Raw genomic sequence first — 22,456 nt, 5'->3', positions numbered from 1 at the left:
AAATCCCAGATCTGGCTCTCGCAAAAACTTGCCACCTAATCATCCCCTGTTTTAATTGGCTAAAAAAATGTTCTCTCCTTCCAGTGGAGCTGCTCAGTGGCCAACAGTAGAGGATTGTGGTTGTACTGGGCAGCTCCCAGGTGTGAATGTGTATGAGTGTAAAGCAGGGCGTTCCTGCAAAAGAGCATCCGTGCTCAGTGAACCTACCCTGGGTAAATAAAGGTTAAAAAAAACGCACACACATGCACACACATACTCACACACACGCACAAGCACACACACGAATGCACGCACACACACTCACACACACATACACACAGACACACTCACACTCACACACACACACACACGCACACACACTCACACACACACACGCACACACACTCACACACACACACGTACGCACGTACACACACACCCACGCACACACACGCACTCACACACACACACACACACATACACACACACACACACACACACACGTGTCTCTATGCTGCTAAACTGCTAAAATCCCTGGCCTGTGGACCCGCTTTAATAAAGTCCCCCCCCCCCTCCCTCTCCCTCGTTCCGCAGCTGAGGGTGGTCTCTGCTGACGTGTCCCTGTCCCCTGAAGATTTGGCCGATGTCTACGACCTTTTCAAGGTTAGAGGTGATCCTTTGTACTCAGCACCTTCTGGGCTCACAGTGAGCTCAGGCTGGGGGTGCTGGGTGATATTCTTGGAGCGTTGGGTTGTGGCTGGGGGTGCTGGGTAATATTCTCAGAGCGTTGGGTTGAGGCTGGTGGTGCTGGATGATGTTCTCTGAGAATGCTGGGTTATGGCTGGGATGCTGGGTGATATTCTCTGAGAATGCTGGGTTGAGGCTGGTGGTGCTGGGTGATGTTCTCAGAATGCTGGGTTGAGGCTGGGGGTGCTGGGTGATATTCTCTGAGAATGCTGGGTTGTGGCTGGGGGTGCTGGGTGATATTCTCTGAGAGTACTGGGTTGAGGCTGGGGGTGCTGGGTGATATTCTTTGAGAAAGCTGGGTTATGGCTGGGGTGCTGGGTGATATTCTCTGAGAATGCTGGGTTGAGGCTGGGGGTGCTGGGTGATATACTCGGAGAGTGCTGGGTTGAGGCTGGGGGTGCTGGGTGATATTCTTTGAGAATGCTGGGTTATGGCTGGGGATGCTGGGTGATATTCTCTGAGAATGCTGGGTTGAGGCTGGGGGTGCTGAGTGATATTCTCTGAGAATGCTGGGTTGAGGCTGGGGGTGCTGAGTGATATTCTCTGAGAATGCTGGGTTGAGGCTGGGGGTGCTGAGTGATATTCTCTGAGAATGCTGGGTTGTGGCTGGGGATGCTGGATGATATTCCCTGTCACTGCACTTCTACAGATCTCAGATCTTTCTTACCAGAAATTCTGACTGAATGGGAATCTGAAGATATTTTATAATAATAGAGTTGATCCCCGCACTTCTTGCTTGCAGTGTTACTGGCCATAAGAGTCTAGTCATCTCTAAAACTATAGCTGCTCTTATTTGCTTCAGTTTGTAAGTTACTCTGGGTAAGAGCTAGATGGGCTGAATGGCCTGTTCTCACACTCATAGGTTCTTATAGATGTAATGTAATGAATCTGAGCTCAGTGGAGCTGCTAGATAGCTCTCAGATGCCTGGCACCAGCGCCACCTGCAGGCCTCCCTGTTCACTGACAGTTCATCTCCAAGCAAGATTTCCTTTTATCTATTTTACACATTTACACATATGTGAGTGTGTGTGTGTGTATGTCCTCTGTAGTTAGTGTGTGCATGTGTGCATGTGTGTATGTGTGTGTGTGTGTGTGTATGTCCTCTATAACAGGTGTGTGTGTATAGTATGTCCTCTGTTGTGTTCTCTGTAGCAGGTTTGTGTGTTCGCGTGAGTGTGTGTGTGTGTGTGTATGAACTCTATAACAGGTGTGTGTATACAGTATGTCCTCTGTTGTGTTCTCAGTAGCAGGTTTGTGTGTGTTTCTGTGCTGCAGACTGAGTATTTCATCAACCTGTACTGGGGTGAAGAAGCAGGCGGTGCCGGGGGCGGGGCCCTGAGGCAGCACAACCCCAGTGGGCCGTACGCCGAGCAGTACCAGGTGGATCGGGTGCAGTTTAAGAGCCTGTACCACCTGCTGGCGCCGTGGCTGTGTGGCCTGCACACCGACACTGTGGCTGATCGCACCTTCTGCCTGCTCGACCTGAACCAGGAGTCCCTCGTCAACTTCAGACAGTTTGCCGGCTGGCTGGGTACGCCTGCAGTGCACGTGTGTGTGTGAGTGTGTGTGTGCGTGTGTGAGTGTGTGTGTGTGTGTGTGTGCATGTGCGTATGTGTGTGTGTGTGTGTGCATTTGTGTGTGTGTGTACGTGTGTGTGCATGCGTGTGTGCACGTGTGTGTGTGTGCGCGTATGTGTGTGTGTGTGCATGCGTGTGTGTGTGCTTGTGTGAGTGTGTGTGTGCTTGTGTGTGTGCTTGTGTGAGTGCGTATGTGTGTGTGTGCGTGTGTGTGTGTGCATGCGTGTGTGTGTGTGCGTGCGTGAGAGTGTGTGTGTGTGCATGTGTGTGTGTGTGCTTGTGTGAGTGTGCGTGTGCGTATGTGAGTGTGTGAGTGTGCATGTGTGTGCATGTGTGTGTGTTTGTGTGTGTCTGTGTGTTTTAAAGCATGTGAACAAGGGCAGAGATACGAGTATAATGGGACTCAGGGGGTGAACAGGGACGTCTGGAGTGTGGGGTACATCTGTTGCATAAACACATTGCAGTGCCTACAGCTGGCACCAAAGCACCATCACCATCCCCAAGACCACAGGGAGCTCTTAGCACAAATTGATTCAGGAATGACATCGTTGGAGTGTCATGTGAAGTTCCTGGCAACAAAGTAAATCACCTCTGATTGGTCTGAGACCTTTATTCTGCTGTGGTTTAGTTTAATCCAGCTGTTTTATTGGCCTTGTAGAAATGTGTGATCTGCCAAAGAATTTATGCACAGAATGGGTTTTTCAAGCAAGGGATATGTTCTGAAATAAGGCAGAACGGAGCACTGCTGATTAAAGTAGTTTAAAAAAGTTTGAGAAATTTTTTCATGCTTTCACTGTCTATTTTTTCAGGAAATTGTCATGCTTTCTGAAAATGACATGAACTAACAGGAAGTAATACCTGGTTTCCTCACAGAATAACTGTAACAGGAAGTGAAGCCTGGTTTCATCACAGAATAACTGTAGTTCAGTGTGGCAATCATCCCTACTTCTTTCCTCTTGGAATTTCCAGTTCTATATTAGTTCATATATTTTCATGAAGAAGCATACCTGAGGAATCCATTGGCTCTCATAGTGTCTGTAGCCACTCCCCTTCATGAATATTTATGATTAAATAAAAAGTTGTAACACTTCAGATTCAATGGTAGATAGTTTTCTGTATTAAGATAATACAAAGATAATTATCTCGTTAATCTAGATAATCTTTCGTGAAACATGGTTTGGCCTTCACCTTGAGCTCAACTGTCTCTATGAAAACTGTGTTTACTCTGTCCCTCAGATACGATGTACTGTGGGGAGCTGAACGAGAAGATCCGCCTGCTGTATCGCCTGCACGTCCCCCCAGGTGAGACCCCCCCGACTTCCCATATTGGGCAGATTCAATTTGTTTCCAGAGCAGTGATAAATGTGTAGATTAATTATAGCAGTGATAGATATGTGGATTAATTAGAGCAGTAATAGATATGTGGATTAATTATAGCAGTGATTGACGTGTGGGCTAGTTAGAGCAGTGATAGATGTGTAGATTAATTAGAGCAGTGGTAGATGTGTGGGTTAATTAGAGCAGTGATAGATGTGTGGGTTAATTATAGCAGTGATTGACGTGTGGGCTAGTTAGAGCAGTCTTAGATGTGTGGGCTAGTTAGAGCAGTGATATATGTGTGGATTTATTAGAGCAGTGATTGATGTGTGGGCTAGTTAGAGCAGTGATACATGTGTGGGCTAGTTAGAGCAGTGATAGATGTGTGGATTTATTAGAGCAGTGATTGATGTGTGGGCTAGTTAGAACAGTTATAGATGTATGTGTTAATTAGAGCAGTGGTAGATGTGTGTGTTAATTAGAGCAGTGATAGATGTGTGGGCTAGTTAGAGCAGTGATAGATGTGTGGAATAATTAGAGCATTGATTGATGTGTGGGCTAGTCAGAACAGTGATAGATGCGTGTGTTAATTAGAGCAGTGATAGATGTGTGGATTAATTAGAGCAGTTACAGATGTGTGGGTTATTTAGAGCAGTGATAAATGTGTAGATTAATTATAGCAGTGATAGATGTGTGGGTTTATTAGAGCAATGATATATGTGTGGGTTAATTATGCATTTGGATGTTGTGCAGCTCTCACTGAGCATGAGGATGACCCCTCCCCCCTGAAGACCCCGTTGCTGTCCACCAGCAGACCGCTCTACATGGAGTCCCCTAACGGTGAGAAACTGAGCACAGACCGGTTCACTGTCTCTCAGGGAACAAGGGGAAAGAGGAAAGGGTTTAGGTTAAATGGAGTTATCATACACCATCAGTGAAATTATCACAAAAGAGAACTGATGGACTTTTACTTTTGCTCTTACTGTGAAAGAACGCTGAAACAGTTTTACATTTGGTATTACTGTGAAAGAGAGCTGAAAGAGTTTTACTTTTGCTCTTACTGTGAAAGAGAGCTGAAAGAGTTTTACTTTTGCTCTTACTGTGAAGGAGAGATGAAACAGTTTTACTTTTGCTCTTACTGTGAAGGAGAGATGAAACAGTTTTACTTTTGCTCTTACTGTGAAGGAGAGATGAAAGACTACCAGGAGCAGCTGAAGCAGATGCTGAAGGATCTTGCCAAGGAGAAGGAAGAGAACATGGAGAAGCCGTTACCCATGATGACTCAAGTAATCCAGAGAGTTCCACAGAGATCCCCGACATTCCACCATTTTGATGGGCAGCAAGTCTCTTGTGATCTTTTTGTAAACTGCAGGGCAGCATTTGATTGTCAATGCAGTCATTACTTGACTACAGACCCCACACTTTAAGATCTAAATTGACTGCTGATTGAAAGGAAACCACAAATCCTACATGCCCTGTAGCCCTCCAGAACTTTAGTTTGACACTTGTTAATCCATCTTCTGTTTAGTTAACACATCCCTCTCATCCCAGGACTGGTTATGATCCTGTCCTGTTTGGTTAACCCATTCCTCTTGCCTTGTCTCTTGTGCAGAGGGAGTTCATCCAGTTCTGTAAGACCCTGTACAGCATGTTCCATGAAGCTCCGCAGGAGGAGAACGAGCTCTTCCAGGCCATTGCCACAGTTACCAGCCTGGTTCTGCAGATCGGGGAGGTGGACCACAGAAGCCGGTGCTCCCGGGAGGAGGAGGGCAGGGCCGCAGCGGCAGAGGAACCCCCCTCGCCCAGCATATCGAGGTCCGGGAGCGAGTGGACGGTCAGCTTCGCCCAGATTCTGGCCTCCCTTCTCACAGAGCAGTCTCTCGTCAACTTCTTTGAGAAGCCCACGGACCTCAGGACCAAGATCAGCCAGGCCCGGGAGAGGCAGTACCACGAGCGGGTCGGACTGCTGGAGATACAGCAGGGACCGGGCTGAACCGAACCCTGCAGCAGGTCTGATTATCGATGATCCTTCAACCAACCGTCCGTCCTAGTGACTCAGATGAGGACGTGTCTTTGTGCCTTTACTAGAAATTCAGTGTGTCGTGGTGACGGGCGGGAGTGAGGGCCAATAGGAAAAGAGGAGAGCTTGTCACTTTGGATCTGGGATCTGCCCTCATTGAATACTGTTACCCTTGTCATTTGTGAGCTGACCCAAGAGCCCCAGATGAGCTTTTTAAGTGTCACAGCTCATCTTTGTCCTGCTCTGTTTCGCTGTACCTCCAGCTGGGAATGCACTGCATACTTGCCAGAGCAATGTGTTTTTACTTTTTACTAGATTTTATTTTTAAGGAAATGCCTTAAAATAATCCATGTTTTTTTCAGATAAGTACACCGTATTATGGAGGGAAGAAATTAAAACCTTTCACACACGCACACACGCACACTCGCAGACACACATGAAAACACACGCATGCATGCACGCACGTGCACACACACACACGCACGCACATGGACAAGCACACTGAATGCAGAGCTGGATGGGGTTGCAGGTTTGAGTCCTAGTGCCCCATGCAGTTTTTTCAGAGCCAAAGGAAGTGGCTTCTCATCCGTGCACTAATTAGAACAGACTTCAGGCCATCTCGGAAAACACACTGAGTGTGAGGCACATCAAAATGAAATGGACCTCTTCATGCGTAGTGTTTCTTTGAAGGGATAGTTTAGGTGCTGGTTTCCTAAAATATTACCTCAGGTTTAGTGTATGATTTTGATTGGCTCTCACAGTCTTTGTGATGTCCTGCCGGCTTCACAGTGGTAGGTATTGGGCATTCTGGGGGTTGTGGTCTAACACAAGAAAATGCACTTCAGCAACTCCTAAGCCATTTGTACAGAGGTTGTGTGTGTGTGTCTATATTACCCAATTATCCTTCAAAAAATTACATTTCATATTGATTTTGGCTGGAACAGTTTCCTCTGAAACCTGAGACTGCTGCATTCAAGGAAAGGGAGGAAAGTGCTGGTGTGATATTAAAACTGGTATTTAACACGTACAGTACGTTAACACTGAGAATAAAAGCTATTAAGTAATGTGTTCATATGTGCAGTCTCAGGAAACATGGCCTTCCTCTGTAAACTGCTCTGGAGTTAATTGAAGTGTATTTTTGTGTTTAAGACCATGGACCCCCAAACGTCCCTACATTAGTGACTGTAAAGCCTGTACATCTTCTCCAGATTTCTAAAATATCCTTCATTGCAAAAACAGTATTAGCCAATCAACAAAATACATAAAATCTGAAATATTAAACAATCCAGATATCTCCTTGTGTATCCGCGCTGATAACCTGTTCTTTTGTCCGTCCCATGAATAGCTCTGCTAGCTCTGCAACGTATCCGATGCTTGAGCTAACCCCCATTTATCAAACAGGAAGTGCCGCTGGGGGGTCGTGGAGTGACCTGGAAGTTCACAACTGAGTGTCGTTCTGTGTGGCCTGAATCAAGTCTTTTACAATTCTGTCACATTAAGTCATTTACAATTCTGTCACATCAAGTCTTTTACAATACTTTTACATCAAGTCGTTTTAATGTGAACCGATGAAACCATGTAGCCGAATGTGTGCTTCTGAAAATACATCTTTCAACGCAGAATAATCATTGGAAAGTCTCTGCATAAGAATGAAATGAAACGGTTGATAAATTTATTGTTTGTGTTTTCTGAGGACTTTTTTTCTGATTTGCACAGACTGCCTGATTTTGTTTTTTATTCCAGTATACATATGATCTGTTTTCATTAACTTTTTTTCTTTACTTGAATCTTGAATGAAAGAAGAGTAGAAGGAGATGGCATCTGGTCACAGAGTACCAAAACCTGCCTATGCAGCCGTGTGTGTGTTAGCGTTAGCGGGGCACAAACGGCTGTTTGCACAGTATTAATGAACCCAGCGGGTCCTCCATTTGCAGCTTCTGAGAATGTGAAGTCCTCCTGATGGTAGCTTTGTGAGCCCCAAAGTGGGGGGAGCCTGCAGAGATCATCAGAGACTGGCCGGTTACTGCAAATCAGTGTTTCCCAATGGAGGAATCAAGTCTGTGATTGACAGCATGTGGTGGCAGCGCTAGCCAAGATGAAGTACTATGAAGAGGCCTTTTCATTTTTATTATTTTTATTACAATATTTTAAATCTTGTAAACTTTTGTTATTCTTTTTTTCTACAAAGAATTTTAAAAAATGATTTTGAACATGATTCACAACATTAAAAAAAAACTCTGGGTTCCACAAATGTGTCATTTTTGGAAATTGCATTTCCGTAGTCTTCTGTAATTGGAAGGTGCCATCTTAGAAAACAGGTTGTCTAAACTGCATTTACATTACAGGCATTTAGCATACACTCCAGAGCGGTGACATCACCGTACTGGCAGCCAAGTTTATCAGCTGTGTGTTTAGCTGGAGTTTAAACCTCAGGTTTAAACGGCTAGACCATAGAACTGCATCACGACTTAAACAGCTGCTTTTAAACTCAATGATTATATTCATAGTTTTAAACAGCTGTTCCAGTCGTAATGTAGTTTTGTGGTCTAGGGGTTTAACCCTGAAGTATATGCTCCAGCTAAGCACACTGCACTTGACCCCACAGGTTTAACACTGCCACTATAACCCATGACAGCCTGTTCAAGAGGAACATACAGCCCAGTGAGTTAGATGTTGTTAATTACCATGTTATGTGACGTCCTGAGCAAAGAAACTACTTTTACTTGGACAAGGTATCAGTTTGTAAAACTTTGGGCGCAATTATTTTGCCCAAGAGTTGCCAGAATCAACTCTGCACTTTTCAGATTTATAGAAACAATTAGAACCAATTCACAGTGATTGAGGGCAAGCCGGTTTGCACCCCGGAGCAGATGTTCTTAGTCTGGCTCAGTGGGTCTCAAACTGGTCCTGGGGACCCCGTATGTGTGCTAGGTTTTGTTGCAACCACAAATGCAATCCCAGAATTTTAACAAGCTGGTAATTTTTCTTAATCATGCATTTTAATGTTTATAGGGATTATTTACCCTCTTATGTGACATTATGTCAGAAATAGCTTTATATGGCATGAAGAATAAAAGTCCACACTGTGCAATATTGCAAATGATTGCATAAAGAGAGGTAAAAACATTAGCTGATCAAATTAAAGACTAAAGCCCTATTCGCACGGGACTAGTATTACCTGGGGACCTCTAGTAACTTATAATGATTGCGGAGGTTGTCTGTGGTCTTAATCCCGTGTGAACCTGCCATGTCCGTAATTTGTGAAGTTAAAATTCTACCGCAAATTGCCTACCATATTTCGCCAAACACAGAGGTCATGTGATAATATTAGTCCTGTGCGAATCGGCATCTCGGTGATTTGGGGTCGTATTTTACTGTTATGCAGAGCAGAGCCTTAACATTTTCAATCATATCCGGGGGGATAATGTCAGTAAATTCGAGTAAAATACAGACTTCGCTTATCCCGTGCGAATGCGCCACACGAAACACAGACGTGGGGGGGTAATTTCTAAATCACATGAGGTCCCCAGGTAATACTAGCCCCGTGCGAACAGGGCTTAAGGCTCCTAACTGGAGTGGACTCATGGCCATTAAAACGAACCACTTGGATAATGTAGAACTCTCCTGGCATAAGCTCCCCCCCCCGTGTGTGTGTGTGTGGTTGAGCTCTCCTGACTGAAGCCCCGCCCCCAGCGTGTGTGTACGAGTTTGAGCTCTCCTGACTGAAACCCCGCCCCCAGCGTGTGTGTACGAGTTTGAGCTCTCCTGGCTGAAGCCCCGCCCCCAGCATGTGCCGTGTGGCTAATAAACAATCTCCCGACTTAAGCCCTGTCCCCCCCCCCCGTGCGTGTGTGCAAGCTCACCTGGCTAAAGCATCATATATAACAACATACACGTATAACTAGAGTTAACCATTTCTGTCAATACTTTGTGTGCATCTCCCCCCCACCCAAAAAAATAATAATACTCAAAACACACAAAATTCTGGCATATTTGTACATGTGTTTTTATCTAAGACAAGTTAAAAATGATCAGCAGAACAGAACATAGTAGTTCAAGATTACATGGCAATATGTACTTTCAAAAATGTATCTGAAGTTGAATTCTATTTAAATTGTATCACTATTAAATGCCTAATACATTTGTAGGTGTACTGAAGCAGTAGTTCAGTATAATATTTGTGAAACTGTGCGTTAGATATTGCAGGTTCACTTCCTAAGTAGGGCACTGCTGTCAAGCAAACCACCTCACCTGGATTACTTTAAGGGGTTTTAGAGGTGTGCACATCATTAGATAAATTTATACGATATACCTGGGAAATGATTGCAGCTCCAGCTGATAGCTACATTTGTGAACGTTATGCAGGATGGGTGCACATTCAGGATTACGTTAAAATTTTAGTGCAAAAAGACAATGAAATTATTGATTTGAAAGAGGGAAAAAATCAGACAAGCATCTGTTCTGAATGATCAAACACAACACTGGTTAAACACTAAAATGTCTGGCAGGATCAAGCCAATGGCATAGTTTAATAGTTCAATGGGGCGTTATAGTAGGAGTATTACGGCAGGGTTACTGGGTTTTGTAGTGTAATAGCTTGGGACGTTATAGTGGGAGTATTACGGCAGGGTTACTGGGTTTTGTAGTGTAATAGTTTGGGACGTTATAGTGGGGGATTACGGCAGGGTTACTGGGTTTTGCAGTGCAATAGTTTGGGGCGTTATAGTAGGAGTATTACGGCAGGGTTACTGGGTTTTGTAGTCTAATAGTTTGGGACGTTATAGTAGGAGTATTACGGCAGGGTTACTGGGTTTTGTAGTGTAATAGTTTGGGACGTTATAGTGGGAGTATTGCAGCAGGGTTACTGGGTTTTGTAGTGTAATAGTTTGGGACGTTATAGTGGGAGTATTGCGGCAGGGTTACTGGGTTTTCTTGATGACCCCGAGGGCAATGGTCTTGAGCGCTGTGAGGGCCTCGTTGCAGGCTTTGGAGATTAGTTCTGGGGGCAGAAGGAAGCCGTAGCGCCCCCTGTCCTGCAGCTCAAAGGTGAAGGAGTATTTGATTCCCAGCTTATAGGCCCAGTCATCAGAGCCACCGGGGGCAAGATCTGCACACGAGGAGAGGGGGGGGGGGGTTGGTTGGGTGGAGAGGGGTTAATGCAGTGAGCCAGAACAGGTAGAGAAAACATGACCTTTATTTAAGCTACACTATCGCTGCTATAAAATATGTGTTCATATTCAGTGCACATAAAAGGTAGTTTTGCAGATTACAGCATTTCCCATCTGTGCAGCACGCGGGGTTTAAATGGATTGTCTGAGAGATGCAGATGCTTCCGTGGCCTGTACAAACCCCACACCTGGTGCTACTAGGAGACACACCACAGTCCTCAGTGTGGGGGTTAGGGTTAGGGGTCTTGTGGGGGGTGTTGCTTAGGGTTAGGGGTTAGGGGTCTTGTGGGGGGTGTTAGTTAGTGTTAGGGGTCTTATGGGGGTTGTTGGTTATGGTTAGGGTTAGGGGTCTTGTGGGGGTTGTTGGTTATGGTTAGGGTTAGGGGTCTTGTGGGGGTTGTTAGTTAAGGATAGGGTTAAGGGTTTTGTGAGGGGTGTTGGTTAGGGTTTAGGGTTAGGGGTATTGTGAGGGGTGTTGGTTAGGGTTAAGGGTTTTGTGGGGGGTGTTGGTTAGGGTTAGGGGTTAAGGGTTAAGGTTAGGGGTCTTGTGGGGGGTGTTGGTTAGGGTTAGGGTTAGAGGTTAGGGTTAGGGGTCTTGTGGGGGGTGTTGGTTAGGGTTAGAGTTAGGGGTTAGGGTTATGGGTCTTGTGGGGGGTGTTGGTTAGGGTTAGGGGTCTTGTGGGGGGTTTTGGTTAGGGTTAGGGTTAGGGTTAGGGGTCTTGTGGGGGGTATTGGTTTGGGTTTTTGCATACATACATATAGTTCTGGCTCCAGCTCCATATTTGTAAGTGTTCCTGTAATACATCCTGATCTTCTGTGCTGCCTCTTGAGCAAGCTCATTCTGAAAGAGAAAGAACAGCGTGGTTTGCTGTAGCTTGGCAGGCAGATATATTTTTGCACTTGCACAGGTACAGTGCTCAGGACAGAGTGTTTACAGAGGAAGAATAAAAAACTGAAAAACCAAAGCGCAGAAATAGGCTTTGGCTCCATCTTCTGGCTGACTAAACCAATTGTGCATCTGTTTTATTTTACCCCAGTCTGAAGCATATGACTCCAACTGGGCAGCACAGTCACAGGAGTATATGCACACCTGTCAGTGGACTCTAGGTGCTGAATCCAACCAAATGGGTGGGTGGGTTTGGGTGGATGGGTGGGTTTTGGTGTATGGGTTTGGGTGGGTTTGGGTGAGTGGGTTTTGGTGTATGGGTGGGTTTGGGTGTTTGGTTGTATGGGTGGGTTTGGGTGGGTTTTGGCCCAGCGGCTCACCAACTCCTGGTGGTTGCTGGCCTCCTGGTAGGAGCAGGAGTAGGGGAAGAGCAGCATCTGGGAGTAGGAGTGCATGGACAGGTACAGCTTCACCGTGTGCTTGTGGCTGCGCAGGAAGTTAGCCACGGCCTCTGCTTCAGGCTCCGACTCGGGGAACAGGCCGCAGTACGTCTCATCACAGGCCCTACTGGAGGAGCCCTCCGCTGCAGGAAGCCAGTGTCAGGGGTCAGAGGTCAGAGGTTTGGGTGACACACAAATTACTCTTTATGGCATAGTGTGCCTGGCACATTGGCCTTGGTTAGTTTGTACACTAAGTAGCTAAACTGGGATAAAATTAAACAGTTTATAAGTCAATGTTAAAGAACAAATGTTAAATAGCCAGGTATAAATTTGCTACAGAGCTACCTACCAGGCCTATGTTAGCTACTGAGCTAGCTATCATGCCTACGTTGCCTATTGAGCAAGCTATCATGCCTAAGTTAGCTACTGAGCTAGCTACCATGCCTAAGTTAGCTACTGAGCTAGCTTCCATGCCTAAGTTACCTACTGAGCAAGCTACCATGCCTAAGTTAGCAACTGAGCTAGCTATATGCCTAAGTAAGCTACCGAGCCAGCTACCAGGCCTACGTTACCTACTGAGCTAGCTACGAGGCCTACGTTAGCAACTGAGCTAACTGTCTGTTTTTCATGAAATACTGGGAAACAACATACTGCACCAGTTTGCATCAAAGTTTCTGTTGAGGTCCGTTCCCGGGCAGTAATTTTCTGGGTGCCAGGAGCGGTTCTTTCTCCACATGCGGTTCTGATTTGGTGAGAGAAGTTTAACAGATAGTTTACTTTCTGGGGTTTTGAAAAATATTTCATGTTTAGTACAGTGCCATGAAAAAGTTTTTGCCCCCTTCCTGATTCCCTCTGTTGCATATTTGTCATACTGAATGGTTTTAAATATTTAGACAAAATATAATATTGGACAGAGGTAACCTTATAAACACAAAACACATTTTAAAAATTATTATTTCATTTATTTAATGAAAAAAGTAGTCAAACACCTATATCACCCATGTGAAAAAGTAATTGCTCCCTTAGTTACTCAATCGAGCAATTAACCAAATTTAATTGAGCAATAGATTCAGCTGATTGAAGACAGCCAGGCTTGATTGCAGCCAGAGCTGTTGAATCTAAACCTCACTCATATTGAACCTTACCATCAGAGTGAAGTAGTCACCACAAACTTTCTACAAACGCACTATGCCATGATCAAAGGAAATTCCAGAAGTGATGAGAAAAAAAGTTTTTGAAATATCTAAATCTATTTCTAAAGCTCTGGGACTCCACCAAACCACAGTGACAGTCATTGTTTCCAAATGGAGAACACTTGGAACAGAGGTACATCTTACCATGAGTGGCTGGCCTTTCTCTAAGAACGCAGTGACAACTCATCCAGAAAGTCACAAAAGATCCCAGAAGAAAATTCAGACAACTGTAGGCCTCTAAAGTGTCAGTGTTCATGACTCTACAATAAGACTGGGCAAGAGTGGGATTTATGGGAGAGTATGAAGGCATAAATCACTGTTAAGCAAGAGAAACGTCAGTTCTCATCGCCAAGGGCGTACCCCCTCAGAAGAAATTTTTTAACACAGCTGTGAAATTATAATTTCTGGTGAATCCTAAGGGGACCATATTACAGATTACTGATCAGTAAGACTGGGTGTTGTGAATTATTGGCTGAAATTGCAGAGCAGTCATGGCAAATCACGGGAAGCTGGAAAAAGCAGAGGTCGTACTTTTTCATGGAACTGCATCTGTTTTCACTTGGACCAGACAGTTTTTGTGTCCAATGAAGGATATTTATTATATTTACAGAACTTTCTGAATTGTCCTCTGCACTGAGTTTCCCTTGTCCTCTGTACGGAGTTTCTCCTGTCGTCTGTACTGAGTTCCTCTGTCCTCTGTACTTAGTTCCTCTTGTCCTCTGTACTGAGTTCCTCTTGTCCTCTGTACTGAGTTTCTCCTGTCCTCTGTACTGAGTTTCTCCTGTCCTCTGTACTGAGTGTCTCCTGTCCTCTGTACTGAGTTTCTCCTGTCCTCTGCACTGGCTTTCTCCTGTCCTCTGTACTGAGTTTGTCCTGTCCTCTGTACTGAGTTTCTCCTGTCCTCTGCACTGGCTTTCTCCTCTCCTCTGTACTGAGTTTGTCCTGTCCTCTGTTCTGAGTTTCTCCTGTCCTCTGTGATTACCTCTGCAATACTGGCTTTAGTCTGAACTAATTGAGTCAGTAATGTCCAGACAGCATTTCTGCAACATTAAAAAAAGAGTTTTGCGTTTGTGGTTCTGCTCTTACTGTGGTCCATGTGTATTTATACCCATCCGGGTTCATCACAGGAAGCACATAGACATCCATGCTGTCCAGGATTTCAGTGATATCAGCAACTATATTGTAGAAATCAATTGCCTGAAACATGAGACAGGGGAGAGAACATGCAAGAATTCACATTCAGTCACTGGCTTTTTCAAGAAGCGGATTACCATCAAAATAAACAATTACTATGTAAATGAATAAAGATTGCAGGTGTAGTGTACAGGTGGAGGGCAGGGTGGGGTAGTGTACAGGTGGAGGGCAGGGTGGGGTAGTGTACAGGTGGAGGCCTGGGTGGGGTAGTGTACAGGTGGAGGGCAGGGTGGGGTAGTGTACAGGTGGAGGGCAGGGTGGGGTAGTGTACAGGTGGAGGCCTGGGTGGGGTAGTGTACAGGTGGAGGGCAGGGTGGGGTAGTGTACAGGTGGAGGGCAGGGTGGGGTAGGTTATAGGTGGAGGCCTGGGTGGGTTAGGTTACAGGTGGAGGGCAGGGTGGGATAGTGTACAGGTGGAGGGCAGGGTGGGGTAGTGTACAGGTGGAGGCCTGGGTGGGGTAGGGTGTGTACAGGTGAAGGACTGGGTGGGGTACTGACGTAGTTGACAAACCAGAGGCAGAACGCTGGGGAGATCCACTCTCTGGCGTGGATCCCACAGTCTATCCACATGGCTCTCTTCGGCTGACTTCCCCCCTTCCCTGACAGCTGCAGGGAAGCTTTCATTCAGCCACAGATTTAAATAATAATAATGTATACAGTAACACCTATCCTCTTTATGGCTATATTACCCACCATGATAATCCTTTTAAAACATGGGTTACATCAATTTTATATTTTTAAAAATCTCTATTTTATCCATTTATAATCGAGTCTTAGTCAATGCTCATATCCCGCTGTTTACTTGCTTCTTTGTTTGTTTGTACCTTTAGAACAAGAAGTGGTCTCTTTTCATATGAGGATCCAATCAGAATGACCTCCACCATCTCTGGGTGATCGTGTTTGGTTTTATTGATCCAATGATAGATCTACAGGGAGAGAAACGCATACAAGTACACATGTGCCTGCATGCTCACACACAAATGCAAACACAGATGAATAATAACAGCTGGTTTAGCTGGTTCATAATATGTTAAATCTGTTTATTCGGTAAGCCAGAGAGGTTTATGGGACTCTGCAGCCAATCAGCTGTACCGTAGGGGAATGATGAGGTGACCAGTAGTGGGCAGAACATTGCAGTAGAAGACTGGGCCGATCACCCCCCTGCTTTGAGCCTATAGGACGGTCTGTCTGACAGTAAATGCTGGTCTGTACTGTAAAGCTCCTGCTTGCTCACAGACAGATGAACATGCACGGCGGTGATGCCTGCAGTGCTGTAACTGAATGAGGAGCGGCATGGCATGCAGGGCAGACCTATGCAGTGTGGTCTTACGTCCTCCAGGGGGTGGTAGCGCTCGTAGTAGGAGCCACTGCTGCGCGGGTCCGAGGCATTGCTCTGGGTCTGCTTCTCTATCAGCTCCTGGGTGTTATGCAGCAGAATCCTGAAATGTGTGCATCGTACACATGCATAGTTTGGATTCGACTGAAATATGGATTTCATTTTCAAGTAATAACTTCTTTTCTAGTTTATTTCTTTTTTCAGTGTGTTACGCACTGGTGTGGGATGTGGGGGTATGTTACGCACTGGTGTGAGATGTGGGGGTGTGTTACGCACTGGTGTGGGATGTGGGGGTGTGTTACACACTGGTGTGGGATGTGGGGGTGTGTTACGCACTGGTGTGGGATGTGGGGGTGTGTTATGCACTGGTGTGGGATGTGGGGGTGTGTTACACACTGGTGTGGGATGTGGGGGTGTGTTATGCACTGGTGTGAGATGTGGGGCTGTGTTACGCACTGGTGTGGGATGTGGGGGTGTGTTACACACTGGTGTGAGATGTGGGGGTGTGTTACGCACTGGTGTGAGATGTGGTGTTTGGTCAGTAGATCTTTCACAGTGGTCAGGCTGGATCCAGGGACAAACAGGTGCACCTCCATATTGGGCTTGATGTACCCAGGAGCTGCAGGCTGCCACAGCACCGTCTGCAACAGGAACACACTGCTGTTAAACTTTCACACTTCTGTTACCCTTTCACACTGCCACTGACCTTTCACACTGCCACTGATCTTTCTGCACTGTCAGTACCACACTGTAAATATTACTGGCTACACCATTACCTCTGTGACATTATTAGGGAAGCAGGGTCCTTGTGAATGCATCACGTCCCCACAATGCTGTTGTGGACATTTTAGGTACGTGGTGATACCAGATGTTGTGGCCACATTGTGACATCATCCTGCATTGGCATGCCAATCTAGCAGTAATACTGTGACATCATCTTGTTTTAGCATGCCAATCTAGCAGTAACACTGTGACATCATCTTGCTTTAGCATGCCAATCTAGCAGTAACACTGTGACATCCTGCATTGGCATGCCAAACTAGTAGTAACATTGTGACATCATTCTGCATTAGCATGTCTTAGGAGGATTTAACACTGACACAGGCATCTCCATACAAACAAGTATTTGGAAATGAGTTACTGTCTGGAAAGCAATACGTGGGAAAATGCTCAGAGTGGGTACTGAGGAAAATGTAATGTGGTTAGATGTTCAGTGTGGTAACTGCACCTGTATCTGAAATGCATAAAACCGTTTCTACATGTTGATGTGCTGTAAGGACCCTGAGGGGCTGGTCAGTCTTCTGCAGGGACATTTCTGACCACTGTCTCTGCTTTCAGTGCAGCTGAATCGCACCCTGGCTTTGACTTCAGCCTACAGTCAGCATAGCCCTATAAACCACCAAAACAAGCTCCACGTCTGAGCATTACCTCATAATTGCTGGACACGTTTCTGACGATGCTTACTTCCTCCTCTGTTTTTGAGGTGATGGAGAACACCTGATCGCTGCAGGATACAGGTAAACAGAGTTTCAGCAGGTGGTGATTTCCCGGATCTTTCCCCTCTAACTCCTGCCCTGGGAGGCGTTGGGAAATCTCCCATTATTCTTATTTTCCCAGGATGTGGTTTGGAAGCCACAGTTACTGTAGAGCTTTCATAACATAGCAGCAGATACACCATTAATGTGCACATGTGAGTAAATGGGTGTAATGCCAGCAGTATTGATTGGGAGGGGGTGGAGATATCAGTCATCCAGGTCAAAGGTCATCATGGCTGTTACTGCACCAAGCAGGGCTACCGTATGACCACAAGCAGGAGTGTAATTTGTCTGTTGTTTGACTTTAACAGGGGTCACACTCATATGGCCCAATCAGTGTGAAAAACAACATGCCTGTGATGCACCCCTTTTTTTGTGGTGACATTATAGTGCAGAAACACTGCCTCATTTTTTGCTGGACCGCAAACACGAATGTGACTGAGTGATGAAGTTACACCATTGGTCAGCCGGATCATGTGTGTTAGGTCCGGCCATATACTAGGTTTTAACCTGGTCTTGTTTTAAAATATCATTATTACTCATGCCTGATTCTCATTGGTCAACATAGTACTTTCTCAAGGTCTCCTGTGAAAAGTTAATCCCCAAAATCTGAGTGCTTTTCCAGTTATTTTATGTCACTGTTCCCAGTAGTGAATAAATGAACTTTGTCCATGAATTGCATGATTGTGGTTGTGGCCATTTTGAGCATTAATAGTAATATTAACATTAACTGTGAACACAAGTAATGTGTACTGTGGGGATCTGACATTTTGCCATCGTGTTTAAAGATATTTAATGACAATCAAAGTGCATCCCTGCTAAGAATTTTTTAAATACAGAGGCTACAATGCAAAACTGACCAAAGAACAGAAACAGGAAACAAAATAATTATGTAAAAAAGGGCAATAAAAACAAGGACTTACTGTTTTGGAGTGCATTTGTTATTTTCAATCAGAAAACAAATCCAAAAACACAGTATCAGGAGAAGCTTCATGTTTCCAGTCGGTGTTCCAATAACAGGGTTGTGTAATCAGTCACTCCTGTGATGAGCTGCCGCTGCAGAGGGGGCTGTATTGATTTTGCTCAGAACTGTTTGTCTTGTGGTTAAAATTTACACAAATGACGATGAGAAGAAAACCCTCTGTGTACTGTGCTATGACTTTAATGTGTATAACTGTCGTGTCAAATAATAAAAAAACAAGAAAACATCTATTGCAGGATTCCCCAACTCTGATCCTGGAGAGAGACACTATTACTCAGCAATTTATCAGTCTAACAGGTGATTATATTGTTGACGCATTTGATCAACCTTGGGTCTGATTAAAAAAAACCTGGGTCCTGGGTAAGGGACCCCATTGGATCGTTCGTCTATCTGGTGGGAAAAGGGTTGGGGACTCCTACGGACAGTGATTTGTATGTGAGTCCATTTTCTTTATCTCTTGTCTTTGTCTGGCCCAAGGTCACTTCCCCACACTGGGCACAGTGCGTTAGGGGCTGTACCTGCCTGTGATTTCCCCACACTGGGCACAGTGTGTAAGGGCTGTACCTGCCTGTGATTTCCCCACACTGGGCACAGTGTGTAAGGGCTGTACCTGCCAGTGATTTCCCCACACTGGGCACAGTGTGTAAGGGCTGTACCTGCCAGTGATTTCCCCACACTGGGCACAGTGTGTAAGGGCTGTACCTGCCTGCGATTTCCCCACACTGGGCACAGTGTGTAAGGGCTGTACCTGCCTGTGATTTCCCCACACTGGGCACAGTGTGTAAGGGCTGTACCTGCCAGTGATTTCCCCACACTGGGCACAGTGTGTAAGGGCTGTACCTGCCTGTGATTTCCCCACACTGGGCACAGTGTGTAAGGGCTGTACCTGCCAGTGATTTCCCCACACTGGGCACAGTGTGTAAGGGCTGTACCTGCCTGCGATTTCCCCACACTGGGCACAGTGTGTAAGGGCTGTACCTGCCTGCGATTTCCCCACACTGGGCACAATGTGTAAGGGCTGCACCTGCCTGTGATTTCCCCAGACTGGGCACAGGGTGTAAGGCCTGTACCTGCCTGCGATTTCCCCACACACGTCATATGGCTGCAGTGCCACAATGGCATTGGAAGACTAAATGAAATGGATCTCTGTGTCTAAAGTACTTTTCAGATGTGTGTGTGTGTGTGTGTGTGCAAGCATGTGTGTGTGTGTTTGTGTGCAGTGTATAAATGAATGAATAATAGAACACACCCAGGTAAAATCATAGTACCTGGAAAAATTTATTTGTCAGACTTCATATCATAGACATATACCTGTAATACATCAAATAGCAATACTGACACAAAAATGATTACTATTGAAATTAAAATTACTTTTAATAGACCCAAAGCACAGAAAATAGGTATCTCTAGATTAGAAAATTCCATATTAATTAAAACATAAGACCATGAAAATATAATTTGTAATTGAAATTATAATTTGAAATCAGATTTCAATTCTGTGTGTATGTTTATATCTGTGTGTGTTTTTTAAAATTTATGTTGCCCCTGTGAATCCCTGGCAGGGGAAAAAGAACGGGACTTGCGCACACACACACACACACACACACATACACACACACACAAAAGTATGAAAAAACACAGCTGTATTTCAGACTTCCTGAGGGTGGAGCCAAACTGTGATTAAAACAGGAAGATGAGGGTGTGCATGGGGGGGGGTGGGGGGGTGGGGTTGGGTTGCCCTGGGCAACAGTGACCTCACGCCCTCTTCATGCCACGGGCCATCAGGCAGGCAAACACGGTCATCACCATCTTGGGCTTGACCTCCACCAGGTCCTCCGGCAGAGCGTACACCCGTGCGCCGATCTTCCTCGCCATGGAGATCGCGTACCTGCCAGGGGACAGAGGAGAGGTGTGTCATGACCACGCAACTCGGTCATGTGACACTGTGCTCCTCTGCTTTAAACACGGCCGCCAGCCATGCTGCACTCTTTTAAGGTGTTAGCTGCTAGCATACATACTTAACATTTTTTCACGCCATTAAAATGGCTTATTTTTTATATGACAACACTTTTAGAATGTTTCCTATTCATAAAGAAATATTGTTCTATATGACTGTATGTTTTCACTGCTATATCTGCAGACTGCTTTGCTCTTATTGTGACCATGTGATTATGATAAGCATGCGGATTGGCCAGCAGAAATTAGTGATGATGTCACAGGGCCAAGGGGTCATACTTTGCGTTGTTGAGCTTCTCCTCGTCGGTCAGGTCGGCTGTCTTCAGCAGGTCATAGCGGATGGACCCAGGCTGGATGGAATCAATAAGGTCCAGAACTGGCATGCTGGTACTGATGGTCCCGTCCTGGAGAGACGCACGCACGCACGCACACACACACACACACACACACACACACACACACACACATACAGGGTCATTGTTTTTACTTCAGTTTAAAGATTGTCTATTTAAAATGACAGAATGCAGGCATTCAATCATTCATAAACAGGAATGGGAAAATGCCAGCTGAATATATGTACGAGGAGAGGGGTTAAGTATGAAAAGCATTCAATGTGATGGTCCTCACTAAGACTCCCTAATCTGAATGTGATGGTCCTCACTAAGACTGTCTAATCTGAATGTGATGGTCCTCACTAAGACTTCCTAATCTGAATGTGATGGTCCTCACTAAGACTGTCTAATCTGAATGTGATGGTCCTCACTAAGGCTGTCTAATCTGAATGTGATGGTCCTCACTAAGGCTGTCTAATCTGAATGTAATGGTCCTCACTAAGACTGTCTAATCTGAATGTAATGGTCCTCACTTAGACTCCCTAATCTGAATGTGATGGTCCTCACTAAAACTGTCTAATCTGAATGTGATGGTCCTCACTAAGACTGTCTAATCTGAATGTGATGGTCCTCACTAAGACTGTCTAATCTGAATGTGGTGGTCCTCACTAAAACTGTCTAATCTGAATGCGATGGTCCTCACTAAGGCTGTCTAATCTGAATGTGGTGGTCCTCACGGCAGCTGCCACTATGACGCCCCCTACCTTAAAGCCGGAGATGGTGCCTTTGCCAGCCTGGGTCAGTGTGTCATTGACCCATGTGACAATAGTGTCATCATTCACCTTCTGCCCATCGCCCAGATCCTCCAGGATGTTCAATGTATACCTGTGGGACAGAGAGCATGTGCACACCATGGTGTTGGGTGTAGCAGGGTAAGACACAGGGTGGTGTTGGGTGTGCTAGGGTAAGACAGAGCGTGGTGTTGGATGTAGCAGGGTAAGACACGGCGTGGTGTTGGATGTAGCAGGGTTTGAGATGGTGTGCTGCTGGGTGTAGCAGGGTAAGACATGGCGTGGTGTTGGATGTAGCAGGGTTTGAGATGGTGTGCTGCTGGGTGTAGCAGGGTAAGACATGGCGTGGTGTTGGATGTAGCGGGGCTTGAGATGGTGTGCTGCTGGGTGTAGCAGGGTAAGACACGGCGTGGTGTTGGGAGGCATCACCTCCTCATCAGCTGCCATAGCAGAGCCAGGGTAAGGGTTCGATTCCCAGCGTTCAGGTCCTGCCCAGCGATCCCCACCAATGAGAATTTAGCCTGATTCTTCCCCAGGTCCACTGCGTAGTTACAGTTCTCCAGCTGTCAATCGTTACATCACATGCAGTTAGCACTCATCCAGCGGTGAACATACCTGCATCCACCTGAGTTATGAGAGTTATGAGCCAGTAGGTGGAGGGGGTGGAATGATTGGCAGGGTGTGTGTGTGGGGGGGGGGCGGTGGATGATTGGCAAGGTGGAGGGGGTGGAATGATTGGCAAGGTGTGGGGTGGATGATTGGCAGGTTAATGGGGGTGGATGATTGGCAGGGTGTGGGGGTGGATGATTGGCAGGGTGCGGGGGTGGATGATTGGTAGGGTGCGGGGGTGGATGATTGGCAGGGTGCGGGGGTGGATGATTGGCAGGGTGTGGGGGTGGATGATTGGTAGGGTGTGGGGTGGATGATTGGCAGGGTGCAGGGGTGGATGATTGGCAGGGTGCAGGGGTGGATGATTGGCAGGGTGCGGGGGTGGATGATTGGC

At 45.9% G+C, this 22,456-nt stretch overlaps 3 protein-coding genes across 5 annotated transcripts in view; 1 reads left to right on the top strand and 2 right to left on the bottom strand.

The window, feature by feature from the left end:
• Positions 1–7,442, top strand: part of LOC118222268 (TBC1 domain family member 8) — a 34,729-nt gene extending 27,287 nt beyond the window's left edge. The window contains exons 15-20 of one of the 2 annotated variants that reach the window (XM_035407717.1): positions 574–642; positions 2,002–2,257; positions 3,540–3,605; positions 4,374–4,460; positions 4,809–4,906; positions 5,233–7,442. In XM_035407717.1, coding sequence (XP_035263608.1) covers positions 574–642; positions 2,002–2,257; positions 3,540–3,605; positions 4,374–4,460; positions 4,809–4,906; positions 5,233–5,613 — 957 coding nt within the window. In that variant the 3' untranslated portion in view covers positions 5,614–7,442. Of the gene's footprint in view, positions 1–573; positions 643–2,001; positions 2,258–3,539; positions 3,606–4,373; positions 4,461–4,805; positions 4,907–5,232 lie in introns of both variants that reach the window. The other variant, XM_035407716.1, reaches the window with a different exon arrangement.
• Positions 7,443–9,622: 2,180 nt separating this feature from the next.
• Positions 9,623–19,520, bottom strand: cpb2 (carboxypeptidase B2 (plasma)). The gene is made up of 11 exons (XM_035407720.1): positions 18,316–19,520; positions 17,286–17,361; positions 16,374–16,498; positions 15,852–15,960; positions 15,346–15,447; positions 15,020–15,127; positions 14,414–14,524; positions 12,786–12,876; positions 12,075–12,277; positions 11,565–11,649; positions 9,623–10,747 (listed from the first exon to the last, which is right to left on the bottom strand). Exons 1-11 carry the CDS (start codon positions 18,384–18,386, stop codon positions 10,560–10,562), a joined length of 1,269 nt encoding a protein of 422 aa, XP_035263611.1. The 5' UTR covers positions 18,387–19,520; the 3' UTR covers positions 9,623–10,559.
• Positions 19,521–19,628: 108 nt separating this feature from the next.
• The window catches only part of lcp1 (lymphocyte cytosolic protein 1 (L-plastin)), a 14,985-nt gene continuing 12,157 nt past the window's right edge, over positions 19,629–22,456 (bottom strand). For both annotated transcript variants that reach the window (XM_035407718.1, XM_035407719.1), the window contains exons 13-16: positions 21,883–22,016; positions 21,427–21,547; positions 20,610–20,734; positions 19,629–20,262 (exon numbers count right to left, since the gene is read on the bottom strand). In XM_035407718.1, the coding sequence (XP_035263609.1) occupies positions 20,130–20,262; positions 20,610–20,734; positions 21,427–21,547; positions 21,883–22,016 (513 nt within the window). In that variant the 3' untranslated portion in view covers positions 19,629–20,129. The remainder of the gene's footprint in view (positions 20,263–20,609; positions 20,735–21,426; positions 21,548–21,882; positions 22,017–22,456) is intronic.

This window comes from Anguilla anguilla, chromosome 3, assembly GCF_013347855.1.
Source record: "Anguilla anguilla isolate fAngAng1 chromosome 3, fAngAng1.pri, whole genome shotgun sequence".
Taxonomy (NCBI): domain Eukaryota; kingdom Metazoa; phylum Chordata; class Actinopteri; order Anguilliformes; family Anguillidae; genus Anguilla; species Anguilla anguilla.
This window is presented reverse-complemented; position numbering and strand designations above follow the sequence as displayed.